A 24,029-nucleotide genomic window follows, 5' to 3' on the forward strand; every position below is an offset into this window, starting at 1 on the left:
TTTATCTTCATATCCAATCAGTTCAATGTTTCTGGTTTGCTGTGGATGGGACTGAAGTGTGGATTTTCTTTTTGAAAGCCAGCGGGCAAAGTTTGCACAGATATGTCAGATTTTTTGCATCCTCACCGACCTTTTTTTCCGTTTAAATGATCATATGAAGCTTCCATGCTGCTTTTTGTTTTGATGACGCATGCGGCGGTGCGACACTGGTGGCTGGTGTTGCCAGATTGGGTGTTTTTTCTGCTACATATTAAGGCCTGTTTACTGTGTGTTTTAGCCGGGTTTTCACCTGGAAGGCTCTATAGATACCTGGCACTCTATTGGACGAAGTTAGGCCGGTTACACACTGGATGCGTCGCGTGAGCATGTCAGCTGCGTGGCGTGTCCGTTTATATTTCCGCTCCCATGTTAACAGGTTAGAGCTCGAGCCGCGCTGAAAACGCGTCCCTGCTAGAAATAGAACCAACGCTTATGTTTCAGGCCACACGCAAGCGTGTTGGAAATAACCCCACAAGCATGTGACATTTGTTTATGATGTTTGGTGCAAAGGCGAACCGAACCAAAGGAAAAATGCAACTTTACCCCCGAATTAAACTGAGTCTACCGAACTACAGGTGTGAAAGCGCCCTTATTTTGGTTTCTGAAGTCAGTACAAAGACTTTACCAATACTCTAATTGGCAATACTGTAGTTACATTCTAACTTTGAACCTTGTTTGTATTGTTTCAAATGCCCTTGCTGTTTTATGTCTCCTTATACGTAATGTAAATATTTTTTTGTATTTTGCATATTTTTTTGTTGTAGGATATTTGGCTGAAGCAATTGTGTTTAGGACCTTGGGAAAGCATGTTGAGCATGTTGTCACCCATCAGAGGATCTCTTTTCTCACGTAACTGTGTTCCTAACATTGTGTGATGGTTACCGATGCTTGGTTACTGTTTCTTTCTATAACTTTGCTCATTAAGTTAATGACTTCTTTGTTTACGAAGTGTTCCTAGGAAAGATGTGTCACTCTCAGCCCTCTGGAGTGACGATCCTCTGTACTCAGCTCTGGTAATGAACCTCAAAGGATTTGGTGACACAATGCCCTAAACAGCTGCTGTTTTTTTCAAGTGAGCTTGTGAAAGTTAGAGTGGTTTGTCTCAGTTGCATTTTATAATTAAAGAGTGTAAAACACTTTATTAACCATAGAAAATAGAAATGGCACTAGAATATCTCACTCAAGTAGATGTAGAACACTGGCAGTAACTTTTTTACTTTTGGTCATAGGCCCCAAATCAACAAATAACTCTCAAGTTCAGTAAAGGTTTTTATTTTTTTTTTAAAGTACTAAATACTAGAATATCCTAATTGTGCCATAACATAATGCAATAAATGTAGGATTTTCCAAAAGTAGTTTAGTAAAATATGCAATCACATTTCCACTTCAATAACATTTACTGAAGTCTGTGATATTAAAATCAACTCAAAGTATCTAAACAAATAAACTAAATTACTATAACTGCAGTACGTTCTCTTACTTTTTACCCAAAGACATTACTTATCATTTATTATTATTGACTGGAGTATTTTTTCTGTATTGTGAAGGGAAAAATAGCATGATATATATCGCTATCACTATCTGAAAGATAAACATACTATGATAAATATTTTAAACATCAGCCACGCTCAGGGCCGGACTGGGATAATAATTTGGGTCGGGAACAGAAACCGCTTAAAGAACATCCAAAATAGTCAAACAGTTGAATGTCTTCAGTTTCAATGGTTAGTCATCTGGACTTCCTTAATAAGGGAAAAAATAATAAACATTAATAAATGTGATTTTTATGTTTGTTTTCCCACCTGACAGATACTGACTTACAGGTGTTTATTTTTTATTTGATTTTGAAATTCACCGATCTCAGCAAAACCCTGTGATGCATTTTGCGTCATCTGGCGGATTTCAGCAGACCTTGGGTGATCTGAGCCTCGTGTGCTGTGGCCACGAAGGGAAGCCACACACGGTTCATCTGAACACACTGGCCATACTGCCATGACACAGAGCTGGATTCAGCAAAATAAAAACAAAATATCTCTTTAAGTCCCTGGTTCTCAAACTATGGTACAAGTACCACTGGTACGCGAGTTTCCTCTATTGGTAAGCCATTTGAATCTCTGATATATATGTATATGTATATATGTATGTATATATATATATATATATATATATATATATATATATATATATATATATATATATTTTTTTTTTTTTTTAAATGAAATTAATTAATTTAAAAACATAATACTATAGAAATACTACAACATTTTTGAATAATAACAATACTTAATCTATTATCAGTTAAAAGTAATTCAGTCATTTTTATTCACCACTCAAACATTATTACTAGTATAACATGTCAGCCAAAATGTATTACTAGTATAACATGTCAGCATTAGTGGTTGCTCAATTTGAAATTAAATAATTGTAGCATAATACTTTGCTAATAGAAGGATGCACCTTAAATTAACAGTTTACAAGAATCTACTGAGGTGTCTCAACTTTTTTGAATATCCTAAAGATCTTACATTTAATTTCTTTTGTCCTAAGACAATACACCAAAGGATTTAAAAAGGGTGAGCAACGACGGAACCGATCGTTAAACCATGGCGAGCCTCAAGAGTTAATATCACGCCTAACCTGGTCAAAACAATGGTGATAAATAATGGAGAGTAATAAAACGTTACCACAATTAAGTGACTCAAACAAGTGCTGCCCATTTTTATTTTGTCATTATTTGAGGATATTTTCACAAAAACTATTATCCAAAAGTACGTCAGGCAAATAAAACTAAAAGTGAAAAATAAAAGAAAAAATGATATGACGGTAACCAGATTGAAATAGTAAGTGGGGTCAACACAAGTAGTTCGTATTAGGGCCGCATACTCACAGAATGTGTATTTGAGCTTTGAGTTGCAGTGAGGGAGAGGAAGCAGAGTGGCAGGCAGTACAGCCACAAAACCACAGGCAACAATCCACAGGATACAGGTAAGGACAATAGTGTGCACATTTGTTAAATAACTGTGGTAATGAAAGGGATAGCTAAAAGCAATCAATCGATCAAATGCCATAACCGATAAAGCAAACATCTCCATTACCGCTCCCAAGTGGTAAACAAACATTTGAATTAAGCACGGCACATAAGATATAGTATTAACCCCAGCAACTAAAACCCCAATCATTGTTAGACAGCTGCAGGTGTACAGTAAATCAACAACAGCAAGGTTGCAAATCAGAAGATACATTGGTTTGTGCAATCTCTTGTCATAAATAATGAAGAGGATGTTAAGTATGTTGGCTAAAACAGCTAGAACATAGATAATCAATATAACCACACCAACTACAATAGGTCTTTTGGTTGTGTCAAAACCACCTATTATAAATTCTGTTATGTTGATAGAAGCATTCTGCAAAGACATATTCAAAACATACCAAGATTAAAAAATGCAAAAAGAAGTTGATGAAAAAACTCTTCTCAAAGCATAAGGTCCTTCATGACATTGTAACTCATAACCAGCTATGGACCAGTTGTTGTCCACTTCTCAGCTCAATCAAACAGCGTTTAGCTTACAGCCAACAATGGAGTTTACCAGACAGGTTTTATGGCTCACGAGAATAAAAACCTTTCATTGGGTAGACTCATTGTCCAATCACATCGAAGCCAGGAAACTTGAGCTAGTATCTGGCTTGCTTAAGCCAATTAGAATCTGGCTCAGAAATCCCATATTTGCTGTACAGGTCAATAACATCTGTGAATGTCAACAACAAATTGTCAGAGGCCCAAAACATTTTTTATGTTTATTTGTATGGGGACAAGTATGTAGCATAGACACATGCCACACACCACAGCATTTATGGCCTAAGCTAATTTGCAATGCACGTCCCTAAATGGACCCTTTTTTTTTAAAAACAATGTATCAACACATAAAAGACAGTAAAGAATACAAACTCAACAGTAGATACATACCTTAAAATACAAAACTCACAAGGAAATATAGACAAAACAATACACAACACAGGCTAATACAATAAATGACCATACAACAGGAGCACCCTATTATTCACATGACTGCTCCCTCTTTCAGATGATTGATCATCATGACAGAAAAGGCTGTTTGACCTAATGAAGATTTACATAGGGGCATCTTACAGTTTCCGTCCACATGATACAGAACCCAAAGCTCTAAGAGGAACCACTGGGTCACTGAGCACCTGGGGAGCCTGTAGAGATTCAAGATACAATATGTAAATGTTCTCTGCACATTCTATATATCCTGAGCTTTTGCACATCCTGTACTACAGCCTCTTTTATCTTATTGTTAATTCAATTCAATTTTATTTATAGTGTCAAATCATAACAGGAATTATCTCAGGACACTTTACATATGGATCTAGACCACACTCTATAATTTACAAGGACCCAACAATTCCAGTGATTCCCCCAAGAGCATGCATGAATGCGTAAGTGCGACAGTGGTAAGGAAAAACTCCCTTTTAGGAAGAAACCTCAGACAGATAGTATGGTGGTGGTGTCTGATGGTGCCGGTTGGGGGTGTGATGAACAATGGCAATAATAGTCACAATAAATATAATGACTAGAAGTAGTAGTTGTAATAGTTCATGGTGTCGTAGAGCACAGCAGGGCGGAACAGGGCGTGGCAGGGCGTTGGCCGGACATAGCAAGTCGAAGCCGGGCATTGCAGAGTGTAGCAGGATGTAATAGGGCACAGCAGGGCGTAGAGCAGGACCACGACGACAGCTGCCACCATGATGTAGGTGCAATCATGATCCAAGGAAACATGCTGGGTGGAATAAGAACATAAGGACTCCGGGGAATAAGCTCCCCGGAGCTAGGTTAGTAACAAGCATTTTACATTACATTACATTACATGAAAGTAAATAAAGTATATTACATTACATTACATGTCATTGAGCTGACGCTTAAATCCAAAGCGACTTACAATTAAGTGCTTTCAACTTTGAAGGTACAAACTCGAAACAACAAGTAGGAGAGGAGAGGAGAGGAGAGAGGAGCCTGGTAGCTGAAAGCTCTGGCTCCCATTCTACTTTTAGAGACTCTAGGAACCACAAGTAACTCGGCATTCTGGGAGCGCAGTGCTCTAGTGGGACAATATGTTACTATGAGCTCTTCAAGATATCAAGGTGCTTGACCATTTAGAGCTTTGTAGGTCAGAAGAAGGATTTTTTAAATTGCAAGCCAATGCAGAGAAGCTAATACAGGAGAAATATTATCTCTTTTCTTAGTTTTTGTCAGAACACGCGCTGCAGCATCAGCTGGAGAGTCTTAAGGGACTTATTTGAGCAACCTGACAGTAAGGAATTACAATAGTCCAACCTGGAAGTAACGAATGCATGGACTAGTTTTTCAGCATCTTTTAGAGACAGGATGTTCCTAATATTGGCAATGTTAGGAAGGTGAAAAAAGGCTGTTCTAGAGGTTTGTTTTAAGTGGGCGTTAAAGGATATATCCTGATCAACCAGACAAACGAGACAAAACCAGTTAGCTAGCTAAACTTCAAGCGTGCATTAAAGATATAAAATCCTGGATGACCTATAATTTTCTGATGTTAAACTCAAACAAAACTGAAGTTATTGTGCTGGGCCCTAAACACCTCCGAACCAATGCATACTTGTAGTTTAGCTAACTGACTGGTTTCGTCTGGCTTGATAAGTATAATTGGGTGTCATCCGCACAACAGTGGAATCCGCAACACTGGTAAGCTCAAAGAAAACAGTTTTATTAGAAATCTAATCCAAAACTAATAAAGTATATATGTAAACCAAATCCAGCGTCCTGTACGTTATTTAAAACTAAATATATGTTTTCAACAAAATATATAATGTGTCTGAAAAGATATACAAACCAATCTTAAGGTAGTGGTGGGCAGATCGAGGCTTCATGAAACAATGAAACCATTGAAGCAAATGTGCCATATTGTGTCGAGGCTTCGAAACAATCCGACACCCGTCTCAACGATGACACCTAGGGGTCACTTGCAGGTATTGATCTAAAACAACCTTGACAATGAGCCATTTTTTATTATTGTATTTTTCTAATATGTGAAGCTTGTAACCTGTAGGCTCCTCACTGTGCATAATGTTATTTTGGTCATGACAAAAGAATATTAATAAAAGAAATCAAGCCACAATGTCTCAATTCTTTATAGATTTTTATTCAAAAATATGAATGTCCCAACAGTTTATTATATTTCAATCCTAATTATCTATCTATATCTATATATCTCTATCTATATCTATATATCTATCTATCTGTGTATCTATATATGTATCTACCTATCAATATGTTAATGTGTCACTATGTATACTCTGTCTGTCTTTAGCCTATCAGTCAATGTGTAAATTTAAATGTAAGCCTAAATATAACTAAACAACTCGCACTATGAATGTCATATCACCAAAAATCTGCTATCTCAAAATTAAACTCCTCTCATAAAAACCCACGAGGTCAAGATGCGTTGACTTCACTTTTATACTGATGTGCGATTGTGTGTTCCCGACCCTATCAATCAAACGCTGATTCATGCCACCTGTTGAAACACTTGTGAAACACTCCGATGTTTCATTTAGCCGTAGTCACGTGACATGGGTGTTTTGAATCACGCTTTGAATCAGTGTTTAGAAACATCTGCGCTTCAGGATCTCGACAAAGCTTCGGAACGTCAGTTTCACTTCAGCCATCCCTATCTTAAGGAAAACAGCATGAAATAAAATAAATGTGAGTGTATGAGGTTACCGCCTTTAAGATGGCTGTGTGGCCACGGCTGTGGCCATCACATACGGAGACAAGTCCTTTGTCTGAAGCAGTTAGAAGGTCGTTAATTTTCACCAGTGCCATCTCTGTGCTATGATGCGTTCTAAATCCTGACTGAAAGTCCTCAAATAAACTATTGCTATGTAGAAAATCACATAACTGATTAGTGACTACCTTCTCAAGGATCTTGGAGAGAAAGGGAAGGTTAGATATAGGTCTATAGTTGGCTATATAGTTATAGTTAGACTATTATACTATACTATTAGTTCTTTTTGAGGGGGGCAACAGAGTCTAAAGTTGTCCGTAGACAGGCCCTAGCACCATTTACACAATTATCAATTTGGGACGGACTAAAGTTAACATAAAGGTCCTGTTTTATTAAAGCACAGTATTAAGTTTAGTGCTGTTGGAATATCTTCCTTAAATTTAGCTATAGCACTGTCAGATAGGCATCTAGTGTAGAAGCTTTTATCTAATTTCGTAAAGTCGGGTATTAAGAATTCAAAAGTTATTAAGAAGTTGTCTAATAAAGGATTCTGCGGGAATACTATTACATCTTCAATTTTGATGCCATATGCCATCACCAGGTTGAGGGTGTGGTTAAAACAGTGGGTGGCCTTATGCACACTCTGACTAAAACCAATTGAATCTAGTAATGAGTTGAAAGCAATACTAAGGCTGTCGTTGTCAATGTCCATATGGATATTAAAATCACCTACAATAAGTACTTTGGCTGATTTAAGGACTACATATGATAGAAACTCAGAGAATTCCGATAAAAAAATCAGAATATGGACCTGGAGCTCGGTAGACAACAACAAATATAATTTGCTGTACTGTTGTCCATGTTGGATGTTGAAGATTAAGAACAAAGCTTTCAAACGAGTTATAATTTAGTTTAGGATTAATTAACAGGCTTGAATCAAATATGGCTGCAACTCCCCCTCCTCGGCCTGAGGCTCTAGGAATTTGAGTATTATTATAACTGGGAGGAGTCTCTTCATTTAGACTGACATATTCTTCATGGCCCAGCCATGTTTCAGTAAGACAGAATAGATCAATTTGATTATCTGGTATCAAATTGTTTACTAGTACTGCTTTAGAAGACAGAGATCTGATATTTAATAGTCCACATCTAATTTTCCTATCCTGTTTTATCATTGCAGTGGTAGTTTTAATCCCAATTAGGTTGTTAAGTATTGCCCCTCTTTTGGTTACCTTTGATTTAACTGATCTGAGTCGAGGAACAGACACGTCTCATTTTTTGGGACGGCTGTGGCTGACGGGGAATGGATGCTAAATTGACTACTGTATGTTTGCAGTCAAGTTCTTATTACTTAGGGGATTCACCACTTTGTATGGTCTATTGTTGATTATAACTGGAATAGTAGTAGTACTACATGTTACCCTGGAGAAAACATTTTCAGATCCATCCACTTGTAAAGTGCCATTAGGATCAATACCTGGGGGGCATGAATCTGTGATATTTTCTACAGAATGTCAAAACTTAGTCAGTGTTGTCGTAATGTTGTCAGATAGCAGCCAGGCTCCATGTCGGTTTGGGTGGAGACCATCATGCTTCAGCAGGCTGGGCCTCTCCCAGAACAAGTCAAAGCTGTTGACATAGGGAATGCTTAGGGAAGCGCAGTGGAGTTTCAGCCAGGTGTCGAGCCAGAACAGTCTGGACATCTCTCAGCACCCTTTCTTTAGGTAGGTAGAGGCCCAGATGTGACGATCCGTTTTCCTGTGCCCATCAGGGTGGTGATGAGAGTTATGAAGTCTTTCTGGAGTGCTATCGACCGTCTCTCTCTGATGTCGTTTGTGCCCACATGCACGATGATGTTGTCGACCTTAGCGTGGCAGGCGTGGATGCTTGGGAGTTTGTGCTGGATGTCATGGACCTTGGCACCAGGGAAGCAGTAGACCTTGGAGGGACCGCTGGTGAAGGGGTAATGTAGAGGTCCCTGACCATGGAACTTCCGATGACCAGGGTGGAAGTTCTTGAGTCCGAGGGGGGGCAGGAGTGAGGGGGCGCCGACTGTGTAAATGGACCAGGATGAGCGGCATTTTCCAGTTGTAGAGGTTGGGCTGGGCTTGAGCGTTGTCCTGACCTCCTGCTGTGATGCTTGCTTATACGCCATGGCTCAGGCTGGTGTGGAGTGGAGCTGGTCAGCAGAGCTGGCTTGGTTCTTGGCAGAGGCCGAGGAGAGACAACAGGGACAGAGGCTGTATTAGTGCGTGGTGGGGTGAGAGTAGTTCAGGGCAGAGTGGAATCAAGACATCCAACATTAGTATTAGTGTGTGTGTGAGGGGTACTTCCAATGATAATGGTGTCGAGGAACTGTTCATTTACCTTGATTTGGTGGAGAGTCGCTATTCTGGCTTCAAGTTCCACTATCTTCTGGCTGAACAGGAGGCACGAGTCACAGCTAGGTGTACAGCTGAGGGGGGGCATTGTGTAGCTTGCTAGTTATCTAGTAGCAACGTTGACGGAGGCCCTCTCCAAAAACCGATCCGTCTTCACTTGCACTTCACAAGTCAACACTCGCAGATGCTCCTGCTTGTGTTAGCAAGCTGTGGATAGTCAGTCACTGCTGCCAAAATATAGAATAGAATTCCAAGGAGGCAAAAATCCTGAGGGATCAGCGTCACCTCCCCGCTAGCAGACAGGCTAACTAGCCTTTAGCACAACAAATAGCTAGCCGTTAGCTAACGGAGCGGAGAAACTGCGGCTCGGTTTTGGTCTGTGGGCCAGACAGGTCTGGTTAAAATACAGCTAAAACGTTGCAAAGTGTGACTGTATTTCACTGTAGAGGACTTCAACCGCAGGACGTTAAGCAGTCTGACTTTAACTAACAGTTATATCTACATTTTTGTTTCTGTGTTTATTTACTATTAATGTTTAATATGTTTATGTATGCACCCCATACTCCATGGTATCAGCTGAGAAAAAAATATTTAAACTGTGTGCACAGTTTTGTAGGATTTTCAATCCGCGCCCTCAGTTTTACGGTTTGACCAAAAATTCTAATTGTCTCCGGTCAGAATAATTCCCTCTGCATAGGGTTTGGTACCGTTCACTTTTTTCCGATAGCGGTACCTGGAATTCAGTTCAGGTACCCAACAGTACCTTTTTTCGGTACTTTTCCTCTGTAATAACAAAATGTCAGTGATATATGTCAGTGAGCAAATTGTTGTACTAGGGTCAACAATAGACCTTTGCATGCCCCAGCCCCCCTGGGGTTTTTAAATGTTAGAAGTTTAACATTAATGATGGATGATGATAGAACAACACAAATGAGATCCATGGGGAAGCTAATTAGTGTCTCATGCGTGAGCAAAGTGTGTTTGTGTGTCTTTGTGCCTTAGTGAATTCTTATCTCAAAACAGTCTTATGCAATGTTGTTTTCCCCAGAGTTTACATGTTCCAAACATTGTGTTTTGCACTTCTGTTGAAACAATTCTTTCCTCCAACTTTTTTGGCAACCTCAACTCTTTAATATGTTATTTGTATAAATTGACATCTTAAAGGTCCAATATGTAATATTTGTACTGTAATAAATCCAAAAATGACACCAATGCCTCATCAGATATTAAGGAAACATGTTAAACTGAAATACTATCTTTTCTGAAACAATGCTAATGTCAGTATTTTTTCTTTTTGAAATTTACATTCCGTGACAGAATTTATGTTTATGTTCTGATCTGTGTGTTGTTATCAACGGCCCAGTTTGACAGCCAGGCCGGGTTGCCAGATATATACCTGTAAAAACGTAAACCCAGCTCGCTACAGCTGTAACGGTAGTACAGCCATGAAAGCAGCAAACAAACGAACAGGATCAACGGAGATAGATTCTACCTGACGTAAAAAAAAAAGAAAACAGCATGTTTCTAACAGTTGCGTGACCAGAGATGTAACAACCCCTGGTAAATATTGGAGATGTATTTGAAAGATGGAGACAGCTTAGATCCCAAAAGGACGCAGAGTTGGCTTATTTCCTCCTGAACAGGTAAACATTAGCTTCAGGCTAATTTATCACAGCTACTAGGGATGGGCATTTTTTGTCATTTCAACATTTGTGTACTCACATTGAATTATATAGCTAGAGTACCCGAGTTGGTTACTCGCAAAAACAATTGAGACATAGCCAGTAAAGTGATCCCGACTGGTCCTGGCTAACGCCGCCATGCTAACCCTGCTAACTGCTAATGTTACCGGGAGGACCAGGCAAGCGGGCCACGGCTGTTTACGTGTAGTTCAGCAGCTGGAGCCGACAACGGTGAGTTATTTTAAACCACGAGAGGGGGGCTGTAAATCGGGAAGAGACGACTGTGAGTTTGCAGTGTGTTTAGCAATTGTTGCCGTAATTCTAAACCAATGAAGTGTGTTCCGTCGGCAAGGTAGTGGTATTTTTAGCGTTTCGTATTGTAATTCTAAGCCGAGGAAGTGTGCCTGACTGGCGTGTGGAGAGGACAGTGAGGTTGTTGTGTTTTTAGCCGTTCATACTGTCATTTTAAGCCGAAAAAGTGTGTCTGTCAGTTGGTTACAGAACTACGCGTGAGCACTGGCTTTTATGACTGTCAATATAGCCAGCATCTAACGTTAGCTACTCCGCTGTGCTGTGGAGTAATGTCTGGCTATGTGAGACTAGCATCCAACGTTAGCTACTCCGCTGTGCTGTGGAGTAATGTCTGGCTTTGTGAGACTAGCATCTAACGTTAGCTACTCCGCTGTGCTGTGGAGTAATGTCTGGCTATGTGAGAAAAGCGTCTAGCAACATTGTTGTGAATGCTGCGCTCTCAGCCTGGCAACCTCCGTGAACTTTGAGTCTGGGCAGGAGGGGGCGGGGGAAACGAATCTCCAGTATTTTGAGTTGGTAGTGCAGTAACTATTTTAACCACTAGCTGCCAGTATTACATACAATATTACATATTGCACCTTAAATAGAGTTCCATAGATTAAGGAAAGTCAAAATATGAATGCTGTAAATTTAGTGTTCTGTAACCTGTATGGCAGCAATACATGAGGCTTATACAGTCGCCTCACTGGTCAAAATACGTTTGTTTATGAAGGCAAGCACTGTGTGGTTTTAAACTGCCTGAACTCTGATTTTCAATTATCAAGTCGATTTTGTATTTATTGAGTGTATATTAGGGGTATGAATCTTCACTGGTCTCATGATTCGATTACAATTATCCTGTCAACAATTCAAATCGATGTCTCCCCACCTCAATATTATTATGTATTACTACACATGGTTTTCATCAACAAATTCAAGCAGTCAGATATATACAGTATGAACTCCCAGGGCCGGTTTTAGCCTGCTATATTAGGGTGGGCTGGTAGAAAAAATAGGTGGACAACTTGGGCGGTTGGTAGCACAGAGTTTAGAGAAGTGCATTAGTGGCCCAATGGGTGCCAGCTTCCAGGCCCTGGTGACATGGCACAAACATTTGACCTAATACCAGCTGGCCTGGCAACCCAAATCTATTTGAACATATTTGGGGAGGATGTGGGGGGTCTGAAACTAATTTGAGCATTAAACACTTAATTTCCTGCATTCTGGTGAATTTTCATGCACCTATTTCTAACTTTTTCTGCATAAATTTATGCTGGAAAGGTCTTTATTTGTGTAAAGGAAAACACAGGGGACAATTGAATGAATGATTATGAAAACATAATGGAATATAATGAAGTAAGGCTCTGAGGCATTCTGTATTTTTCCAATATTTATTCTCCTGTAGATCAACTTTTCTCATTTAATGCTATCTCTTCTGAGTCAACACACATGTAGGCCTAGGCATGATTTACTCCTCCCTCCTCTTTTGCTTCTTTTGTTTGGGGAACTAACCTCTTTAAATGTGCACATGGCACTTATTCATGTGAATGATAGGCTACATTAATTAATTTTAATGAATAAACACCTGGACTGGAATAGCTCAGATGTGTTTCAGCAAGATTTCTGCTCATTTTCAAAACTTTGTGCACGTTAATTATTTTAATTAATAAACACTTCCATTGACTTTTCTTAACTTTTGATTGGGTGGGCAAGATGCACGTTTGGGTGGGCTGAGCCCACCCCTGCCCATTGCTGCTGCCGGCCCCTTGAACTCCCCTTTTTATTGTATCTTCTCTTAAAAAAGACACTTCCTGAATGTAGCAGAGTCTGAAGTCAACAGACAAAAGGCAAAAACAAAAAAAACAGCGACCGTAAAATCAACAGCATGATCAGTAGGCTATAATCGATTATGGTCTGTCACTGCTTCGATGCACAATCATCCACGTCCGCATTGCAATGCATGGACGCAATGATTGATTTCAACACCCCTACTGTATATAAGAAAAAGTAATGACAAATCCCTGCCTACAAAGTCCAAAAACCCAAATTAGTCTGCATATTTCTTATTTTGTCTGACAAAAGTAAATGAAAAATAGTGAAGTCAGTAAGTTTAGTTTAAGTTGATTTAAACACCCTCATACCTCAGATTCCTACTGGTGATGTAGGACTGTAGGACAGGTGTAGACAGGTTCATGACCACTCAAGGCTCTACGATGATGACGAGAATCTTCAACTGAATTGACAGTTGTCATAGACTAATTACAGGCTAAAAATGTATTGACTCTTCAAGTGTTTAGTCTGTTTTTTAAGAAAGAAAATGTTGATGAAAAGACTCAAGGTGGCCTTCTATTGCATCTTAAATTACCTTTTGTGCTTTTGCTTACATCTTAGAGATACTTGTTAGAAAACTGGATACAGGTTTTTACCATTTATGTAGATGAAGCTTCTGCCATGTACTACTACAACTACAACATTAATCATACTGCTACTTTTATTTACAATTACATTACTCATAATACAAACTACAATTACCACAAACAACTGTAGTAACAATATCCACATGCAGGCATTGTCCAACAACTTAAGACAAAAACTCATGAGCTAAAAGGCTTCACATTTCATGTTAATCATTTGCTTGTTATGTTATTCCATAGAGATGTCATGAACTTGGATTAAATGTGCTATGTGCTGAGAGACCACCATTAAACACTGGGGATATTAACCCTCCCTCCTCAGTAACAATTTAGGTACACGTTGGGGTTTTGTTCAAGTGCAATTGTTTACTCATGTGGGATTTACAATTCATTAGCATTATTAAATTAATGGCTCTTCCAATTAACCCTCATAAGGTGATTGTTCCTCGCTGTGCATAGTTGGCATAGCAATATTTCCCCCCCACTGACCAATTTAATATTAATTACTATTTTAATTGAAAAAGTCAGACATTAACACCTACTGGAAATACAGTAAGAAATGTTATGTTTCTTACTTTTTTATCTTCACAATAACTGATGTATTTCTGCTAGATGAAAAAACTAGTGTGGCTAAGAGAGATTTATGTGACTGATTGTTAGTGATCCACAGAGAATAAAAAAGGAAGGGGCGTTGACCTTTATCACAAGCAGGTGTGGGTTGTCTTCTGGAGGGAGGGATTTCAGTAATCTTCACAGTTTATAATATCTTGTAACTGCGCACTAAATTCATTTTTTTCTTTAGAAGTATTTCAGATTCTGAAATTATTTCATTAAATTAAGATTTTATTTTTGCACCATCTTAGCCTCTTGATAAATTATTTGATTCATCCTCGGCATCTGAAAGTCTTCGACATCATGTAGGTGTAAAAGGTTGAGTGGTAGAAATTGATCAGCTTGTTTAGTTTGTTTGTTTAAAGTCTGATAATAAGTGTGTGAGTTACTCACACTTCGTTTTATGTATCCTATTTTAATGCAAAACAGTAATTGCAATAAAATGGTTGACAGTGCATATGGTGCTATTGCCACATTGCTATTGTTTAAATGTTTGTGACGATGTTTTATGTTTTATATTTCCTTTTCAGTGTGTTCAGGAAATTTGTACTCCATCATGCCGGGGGGAAATCAGAGCATTGTGACTGAATTTATCCTTACTGGATTCCCTGGACTTCATCCAGAGTACCAAGGAATTGTCTCAGCAGTACTGTTCTTAGTTTATTTCTTAACTGTGACAGGCAATGTTACAATTTTTTTTTTATTTGCAACTGACCGCAGCCTTCATAAGCCAATGTATTATATAATTCTAAATCTGAGTGCATGCGACATTCTCTTTAGCACAACCACTTTACCTAAGATCATCAGCAGCTATTGGTTTCAATTAGGGAACATTTCATTCACTGCTTGCTTCGTCCAAATGTACTTTGTTCACTATCTTGGCACAGTGAATTCCCTTATTCTCTTTCTGATGGCTTTAGATAGGTATTTGGCAATCTGCCATCCTCTCAGATATCCCCTTGTTCTTAAAAACTCCACTATCCTCATTCTAAGTATTACAGCATGGGTAATTGCCAATGCAGCCTCTTTAATGTTAGTTATTAGAGCATACCCTCTGCCTTACTGTGCTTCAAACATTATCAACCACTGCTACTGTGATCATGTTGGTATAACAACGCTGGCATGCACTGACAGGGCTCCTTATGGTTTCCCTGCTTTTGTGTTAGCAATGGTTATGTTACTGGGACCTCTGGCATTCATACTGTTCTCATATTGCTCCATAATTATAGCTGTATTTAAGATAGCAAATGTACAAAGTCGTATAAAATCTCTGTCCACTTGCAGTCCTCAACTGATTATAATATCACTCTATTATTTACCCAGATGTTGTGTATATTTAGCCAGCAATGGCTTTGGCATTAAATTTAGTGATGATGTGCGAATAGTAATTATTATGCTGTATAGCCTTTGTCCCCCCATGATTAATCCACTTATATACTGCTTGAGAGCTAAAGACATGAGAGAAAGTTTGCAGAAGCAATTCAACAGAAGGGCTGTTCCACAAAAAGCACAAGTTTCAGCTATAAGTAACTGATAAACCAATGCATTATTCAATGTTTTTCCTTTCTTCTTAATAGCTATCTCTCCTTGTGAGGACTGGCAAGTCTCATAAAAATATTGATTGAAGACTAATTGAAGGTCAAAGCTGTCACAGTGGTAACCATGTCATTTTGAAACACGTCTTAATTTAAGCCAATTCTTAAAGGGAGGTAAAAGGCTTCTTTTATCTGCTATGTCGAAATTATAGCTCTAACTGTGGAGGACTTTCAAATTGTCATGTGAATTAGAGTCAGCTGTGTCATATGTTTTACTGTCAAAGTACAGAGGGAGCGCAACTCTTGTAGAATGAGGGTATATTTTAAATGTATTTGTTGTATTTCTATTAAAAAAAAAGGAATTAATTTAAATATTAAGTATACTGTATATCAATTATTAAAACAGTGTATTTTAAATCTCCTGGGAAAATGCTTAGTTTTAGTTCAGTTTTTATTAGTTTTAGTGTTAGTTTTAGTCTTTTTTTGTAATATGGGTTATTGGTCAGGGGCATGATTCAAAAAGGTCAGAAAAAGTATTGTGTAATAACTCAACAAAAACTTCATACAGCTTTAGAAATATGTATTCACAATGTATTCGACAATAACACCAGAACATAAAATGTACATATGATGATGAGCATAAATATGTAAACAGTCTACACTAGACGCCGCAGTAAGAGCAAAACGTGTAAGTGACGTATGCCAGGAAAAAAACAACCCAGTCTCACGTCAGTTTGTGATGGCATTACGAAATTAAACGTTATACCATATACCATATATACCATATAAATATATTTATTACATGGCTTGGTTGAATTCTAATGTAGAATGCGGTCTGTTATTTCTTGATGTCAGACCGCTGCTAAGGATAACACACCGTTGCCATGCAAAAGCAGAGCGTTGCCTTGGACGCAGTTCTGTTCACTCTGAAGGACAGCTATCAATCAATCCGCTGAAAGAAGTCCGGATAATTTAGCCTATCAGCTGTGGCAAAAAGTGGGGAAACGTGGAGCAACTTCTGTCCTCCAAGCAATGACAGCAGATTTGATGAGCGTCTATCGGTAGTATCTTTCTATACCGTCTATGATCGCTAGCTACGCAGTAACAGCCGTAGGGACAACAACGCTAATTAGTTAGCTTACATTGCAACTTGTTTAACATTAACTTATAGGTGTGTCAACATGCAGCGGCTCAGCAAAAAGGAAACGAGATGAATGAGGACATAAAGTCCACATAAATATTCCCAAAGAAGCGATTCACCGTGTCTCACTTTCACCGTCAACAGAAATGTTCAGTTTAATGTAAATTAGAGCAGCCGATAGCCCGCTAGCTCACTACAACGCTTCAGCTAATGTTGTGTCAATTCCTGGAGTGATTAAAACAGCAGCTGGGTCATTTCTCCACCACGGCAGGACCCCATAAAATATAGGGCTACTACCACAGCCTGTAAGGTGGTGTAGTAGCTAGCGATAATAGACGAAGGATTGCATTACATAGATTCCAACCGTAGATACGGAACGGACTATTTTCTCTAGTGGAAGCAATACAATCGTATTTAAATCAATAAACTCCCATTTAAATCAATATTTTGTCAAGTTATTAGTCAAATTATTGATTTATTTGGTAAGTAGCCATGTAATAAGCGGGATAATGTAGAGTAAGGCGGAGATTGACAGCTGGTTTTATGTGTGTAGCACCTTTTGTTGCTAAATGACATCAGCTGAAGACTCCGGAAGTGACGTAGTAATTACCACTCAGCGGATAGAAAAGATTGCTGCACGTAAAAAAATAAAACAAATTGCTGCACGTTGTATGTGAGAATTTATACAATAAAAATACCAATAATTAAAAAATAGGTGCTACATACATAAAACCAGCTGTTATAGAAAGCTCTGGACCTCAGCTATCATGTAGATATGGTCTCCAAAGTTTATCCACTGTAAGCACTGTCAAATATGGTAATAAGTTATTTTCACCTATTTAACGATTCTATTTTTAAAATCTGATGACACCAGTGTGTTCCCCATCCCAAAAAAAACCCAGGGTGTATCCAGAATTCTACACTACCAACTTCTACTTATGAGAAATATACCAATATATTTGAAAACTACAACTCCCACTATAGACACGGCCCAGAATCTGTTACAAAGCTTGAGCACTTGTAGTTCTTCTGGGGTGGGAGGACGTGTTCGGCTCCTCTTTCTGCTGTCTGCCGTGAGAGGGCTTCATTCCATTTCAGATTGCGGCCGCCCGCCGAGCACACAATATATGAGACAAATACATGAAACTGTTTTTTATTATTGATGCTATCTTTATTGTTTAACTAATCTTTTCTATCCGGCGAGCGGTAATTAAAATTTTTTTTTTTTAAATGTTATTACATGCATAACTTACTGGAACAAAACTGAGCAACGTGTTGACAAAACTACTGATTATATATATTTATTACATGGCTTGCTTATATTCTAATGTACAATGCGGTCTGTTATTTTCTTTATAACAGACCGTTGCTAAGTATAACAAACCGTTGCCATGCATAGCAGAGCGTTGCCATGGACGCAGTTCTGTTCCCTCTGGAGGAGAGCTATCAACCAATCCGCTAGAAGAAGATTGGCGTCGGGGTCCTGATCACCCCGTCGTTGTTGTAGTCGCTATAACAACGCTCTACATTATCCAGGCACGGATTTAGAATGCAGAGGCCCCTGGGCACAAAATCTTGGAGGCCCCCCCTCCCAGAACTCGCGGCCCAAACTCACACAGCATCTACATTTTTAGAAACAGTAAAAGTAAGCTGTGGGTTTTTCTTAAGTTTAAAACAAAACCACTTTCTCCAACTCCATTTCTTGTGATGTTAATTGTGACTCTATAAATATCTATAAAACAAAGGACAAAATCGAAACTATCACAGAACAAAATCAACAGAATTTATTGCAATAAAGCAGATTAACATCTATGAAAATACAGCCTTAAGAACTGACTTTGGAAAAACCGCTGATTGTTGAGCACCTCTTTTACTCTCTCTCACTTTCCCTCCCCTTCACGGAGAAACAGATGATCAACATCTACTAGCCTAGTGTAACAGAGCTGTTTCAAATATATGAATGAAAATAGGTTGCGTATAACTTATATATACGTATAGGCCTATACAGCTCACTCTCAGCATGAAATGTAGTTCTCAAAGTTAAGCTGCACAACTTAATGTATGGCAACTATTTTATTCTATGTCATAATTTCCTGATATGTAATGACACCTGACAATGTAACGCCATTACCGATGTTGTTCAGCTCTACAGCCCCACCACGACAACTCACTCCACTTTGACCATTGGCCTCAGTGAAATTAAATCATGGATGCAAACCAACTTTCTCAAACTTAACTGTGACAAATCAGACACGATCATCATTGGTCCCAAATTCCTCTTGCATACATCGCACAACTTTTGCTTCACCATCTGTAAATTCACTCTGTCTCCCTCCTCACACATCCACACCATCAGGAATTAGTTTGGACAGCAACCTCTTCTTCGAAAAGCATGTCATCAAAATCACCCTAGGGGGGTCCGGGGGTCTACCCCCTACCGGTAAAAAAAAAAAAAAAAAAAAACGTTAAATGGCACTTTCAGGAGAGTTTTGTGGAAAGAAATGGAGAAATTGAGTCTTACATGATATGTGCAAAAACTGCAAGGTTAAGAGCCTATACTTGCATTTACATTACTGTTAATCAGTCATCACTTGATTAAACACTGTATTACTTTGTTATGATATAAGAAGTGACCCATACAATGTGCCAAACATAATGCGCCACATGAAGAGACAGTGCAGCATATGACAGTAGCAACATCTGAGAAGATTTGGATCTGTGGTGACCAGGTCCACCTCACACAAACTTCCTTCTCCCAATCTCTCTCTTTACTAACACACACACACACACACACACACGCGCGCGCACACACGCACGCACGCACGCACGCGCAGACACGGCACCGAGTGGGGCTCTCGATGCTCGGAGCCCTACCGCTGGCGGAGATGCGACAGCGAGGACCGGTTCAGGCTTGGTCAGCGACATGAACTCGTAGCGGCCGGTGAAGCTTCCGAGCACCGGGCTTCCACCGCTGCCAACGGGGTTTTTAGCTTTAGGAGAAGACATTTGATCTGTTAATCCTACCGACGGAGACAATAAGCGTTATTTGACCCGCGGTGGTGAATTGTCTGCAGTTGTTCTGATTGTTCTCATCTCATCTCCGCCGAGACAAAATAGACATGCCATTTCAAAAATCTTTCATTTATTGTCAGAAATATCATGTTTTCAAAAGCATCACTTTCATCAAATTTTATGTGACATATTTAGACTGCAAGCAGGCACATCCGGACAAACGATCAGGCTAATGTGCCGGCGCTGAGCCCCGGGGAGCCCCGGCCCAATTTAACCCTGGGCCTAAGTGATTTACCTAATCAGCGGATGGTTCTAAAATTATTAAAAACAACAAAGCTATACTTCACCGATTCTCTGCAGTGAACTTTTAAAATATGCATGTGAAATATGACGTGAAAGTACCCTCAACTAGAGAATGACTCCCACATATGATGCATTGAAATGCATTGATAAGCTTAGACCGCGTTTCTGGTCATAAAAATGAACAGTATATTAATACAACAACGTTACATGATTTAAAAAGCAACCTATCATATGGGGAGAGAGCAGAGGTGCTGGGCTCTAGCTAAATCAGAAAACAATAAACAATATTTATTTAGGTGGGTCGGTGGACGCAGATTCGGAAGGCTTCGGCGCCGATCGGGGTATCTATAATAATCAGGGTGTTTAATAAGTGGGAAAAGTAGTAGATAGACCTACATTTTGAGGCTGTCAAACTGGTAACGTAGCTACATACCGCCGGGTCTCTGCCGCCTGCGGAGTCAGAGACCGTGGGGGGGGGGGGCATTTAAACAGGTGTCTGTCACCCCAGCCGGGCTGTGGTTCTCTGTCTGTCGTGCTGCTGATGCTCAGGGTGCTGATGTTGTTCTAATTGTTCATCTGAAATAGCCATAGACAGTATATAATGGACCAATAGACCCCGTTGCTCTGGACGGAGACCAGTGAAGGCTATTAGAAGCACTTTTCCGGTAATCTCTTGCTTTACTGCGCAGCCTCCAACTGACAGAGACAACGTAAATGTGACGTGAGCAAAGTGTCTGAAAGTTGTAAGTCTTCTGGTAGCTGTGACAAGAGAAATCTCAATCATTTCCAATCTTACAGAGACGGAGAGCGTAGGTATATGTATGGAGATAACATAAGCACAGGCTAATTATTGCTAACTAACATGCTAGTTAACATTAGTAATTAAACCTAAACAGCTAATGTAAGTCGAAACTGCCTGCGAGCTTCTCCTGTACTGTACGGTAATTCCTCTACTGTGCGACAGTAAGTCACTTGGTTATGTAACAATCGTTAGCTTATTTTTACAAAAACGTCTCCTACGGAGCCATAACGTGAGTTACAAGGTAATGGAGCCTTTTATACATTGTCGTGTTTCTTTAGAAATAAACAATGGACAAATAGAGTCTTTAAACGCTTCAGATGTAAAGTTATTCGCAGTCAAGTGACGTAAAAAAAAAATGGCAGTCAGTGTAATGCTAACAAGAGGTGATCGCTTTGTAGCAACAAAATGGCGCCATCGGAGGTTCGCGTTCTGAAGCAAAGCTTACCCCCTTGGAAATAGCCAGGCTGGATGTTGTGATGCTAAACTCCTCATTGCTAGCATCACCGCAGGCGCCGCCAGGCTCTTTATTAGCGTCGAGACGACTTATGAAAAGAGTGGAGATGGTTGGAATATTACTCCTAATTAAATCCTCTCTGCTATCCTTCTCCCTTTTAGCTTTCCGTTTTGTGGCTCCGCTGCTCCACCGTTTTTTATCCATGTTGTTTGTTTTGTTTTCTCGATGTCCTCTACTCTCTTTCTCTCTCTCTCTCTATCCTCCACCGCCTGTCTTGCCGCTATCAACAGTTTCCGCGGTAACCTGACTCGTAGTCATCAGACACAGCCTAAAAACTGATCATAATACTTTTTTGTGTGCAACTAAATTATTGTTAACACACATACACACAAACACACACTAATTAATTAATTTTATTTTAATTTAATTTTAAATAGAAAAAAAAGAAGAAAAAAAAAAAGGATGAGGCCACACAGTTAGTGGGGTCTTGGAGGCCCCCTAGAGGTTGGAGGCCCCCGGGCACCGGCCCAATCGGCCCGGTGGTAAATCCGGCCTTGACATTATCCCTTACGTACATTGAAGCGATACTGGCGTTATAGACCCGCTGATCGCCGTCTGATTCTGTGAATGAATGTCCGCATTGCATCGTGGGACATCGACTTTGAATGCGCCCAGCTCGGCTCATATCGTAGCCTACTGTTCTGTCTTATTTACTGTAATATTTCACCGGTAATAAGACCGAAATAATATTATTAAAATAAAGAAATGCATACCATGATAACAGCTAAATACATGTTGAAAGCTGTAGCGTTATAGTTTTAAAAATATCAATAAACAACAAAGCAATCCAGCTTCCCTGGCCGAAATAGACCGGAATAATAACATTAAAAGAAATACATATAAACTGTGATAAGATCTGGTGAATAAATGTTGATTAAAACAACGATTATTGGGCTAAAAATAGCAATAATATCAAAGCTGTATGCAGCTTCTCTGCTGCAGCCGAGTGGCAGAAAGTTTCGTGCTGTGATTAGGAAGATGCTTCTCATTGAAATACATTAGTATAAAAAACGTGACCCCAACACGTAAATCTTCACAATAACGTAATGGTATCACGTTCTAATAGATTTAATTTCGTAATGCCGTGAGACTGGGTTGGAAAAAACCTAAATAGCCAATCGACTAAAGAAGACATACATCAACAGGTGTTTTGAACTTTGGTTTGAGTAAAGTGGCGAACTTTTTGAAGTCAATCGACTTCCACAGTTGTGTAGACATCCCAGTATCAATACACATATTAACCCACGCTTCCTCCCGCTTTTGGTGTTCCTGCATATGTACTAACGAGCAGCTATCAGGTGGCCGGTGTCTTGCGGTTGTGTCCGTCATGCTGCATGGTTCGGTACCCATACATCCATGCCCTGTAGAGCCCTTCACGGGCCAATTGCAATTTTTTCAGCCTGAACCCGACCCGACCCGAAACCAACATCAATCACTTTTAAGCGCTCTCTGATGTGCGCTGTCTCTGCTACACACGCAAACACACACACACGTCACACGCTACTAAGAGGTAAACTTTTATTATAGGCCTGAAATATCATGCCCAAAAATATTGGACAGTGTCCATTACACAGAAGCATAAACATGAAGGGAGAATACAGTACTATGGGATCAAACCGCAAAAATAAGTAAATAAACGGCCTACCTTTCTTTGCTTTTCAGTAACTGAACTGAAGAACAATGTTCAAAACAATGTCCAAAAATAACTCTTCGCCAACTGGCTAATGTTAAATAAAATTAATAAAATAAATAAAAATCCATTGAACTGTGTGTGTAGGGTAGGCTGCTACATACAGTGGTCATCATTCAGTTTATTCACGAGTGCTGTGAAGAAAAAGAACAGCATCCACTGTTGAAAGCTTCAGAGATGTCCTCCTCTCCTCCAGCATCCTCCCTGCTGTGCTGGAAACACGTTCGCTGCTACTGCTGCTTGCAGGTATGCTCAACACATGACGGGCGAGTCTTGACAACAAAGGAATGGTCTTCGCGTGTTGACTCCACCAACCCAGCAAATCTTGTGTTACTTTCTTAGGCGATGTATAATATTTATAATATAATCAATATAACAATATTTCATACACACTTTGTGACGTGTGCTCTGCTGCACGTATATTATGGGCACAATGAGGAGAGAAGCTAAAATAAGCCCGAGTCTGACCCGAGCCCGATCTGTAAAAAAAACAAAACTTCCCGAGCCCGGCCCGAATGGGCTTAACCTGTCGGGCCCGACGGGCTTGCAGGGCTCTAATGCCCTGTACCCATACATCCATGCCCTGTAAGGGGGTTAGCTTCTGTTTCGGGGGAGGGGGGCTTTGCGTTCTCCTTTACCTTGTTATGGTAAGCTAGGTTAGCCTCCTTGTGCGCGCTTCTCAAATGTACTTTCAAATTGTGGGAGTTTTCCCTTTAATAAAATGTACACATACTTTACCACCGTCAACTGCGAGGCACTTGCTCTTATCTGACACAGTCATAATCAAGTAGGACTCTGCTGCTTTCTTCCGACTTTCAGTACCACCATGATGCCAGG

The 24,029-nt window shown here is 39.6% G+C and overlaps 1 protein-coding gene and 1 pseudogene across 1 annotated transcript; one reads left to right on the forward strand and one right to left on the reverse strand.

Annotated features, from left to right (window-relative positions):
* Positions 1-1,927: 1,927 nt before the first annotated feature.
* LOC114552164 (olfactory receptor 1044-like) lies at positions 1,928-23,305 on the reverse strand (annotated as a pseudogene).
* Positions 11,086-16,037, forward strand: LOC114553075 (olfactory receptor 13C2-like). Its single transcript, XM_028574173.1, has 2 exons — positions 11,086-11,109; positions 14,726-16,037. The coding sequence occupies exon 2, from the start codon at positions 14,752-14,754 to the stop codon at positions 15,727-15,729; it is 978 nt and encodes a 325-aa protein (XP_028429974.1). The 5' UTR covers positions 11,086-11,109; positions 14,726-14,751; the 3' UTR covers positions 15,730-16,037.
* Positions 23,306-24,029: the final 724 nt, after the last annotated feature.

This window comes from Perca flavescens, chromosome 3 (genome assembly GCF_004354835.1).
Source record: "Perca flavescens isolate YP-PL-M2 chromosome 3, PFLA_1.0, whole genome shotgun sequence".
Taxonomy (NCBI): Eukaryota; Metazoa; Chordata; class Actinopteri; order Perciformes; family Percidae; genus Perca; species Perca flavescens.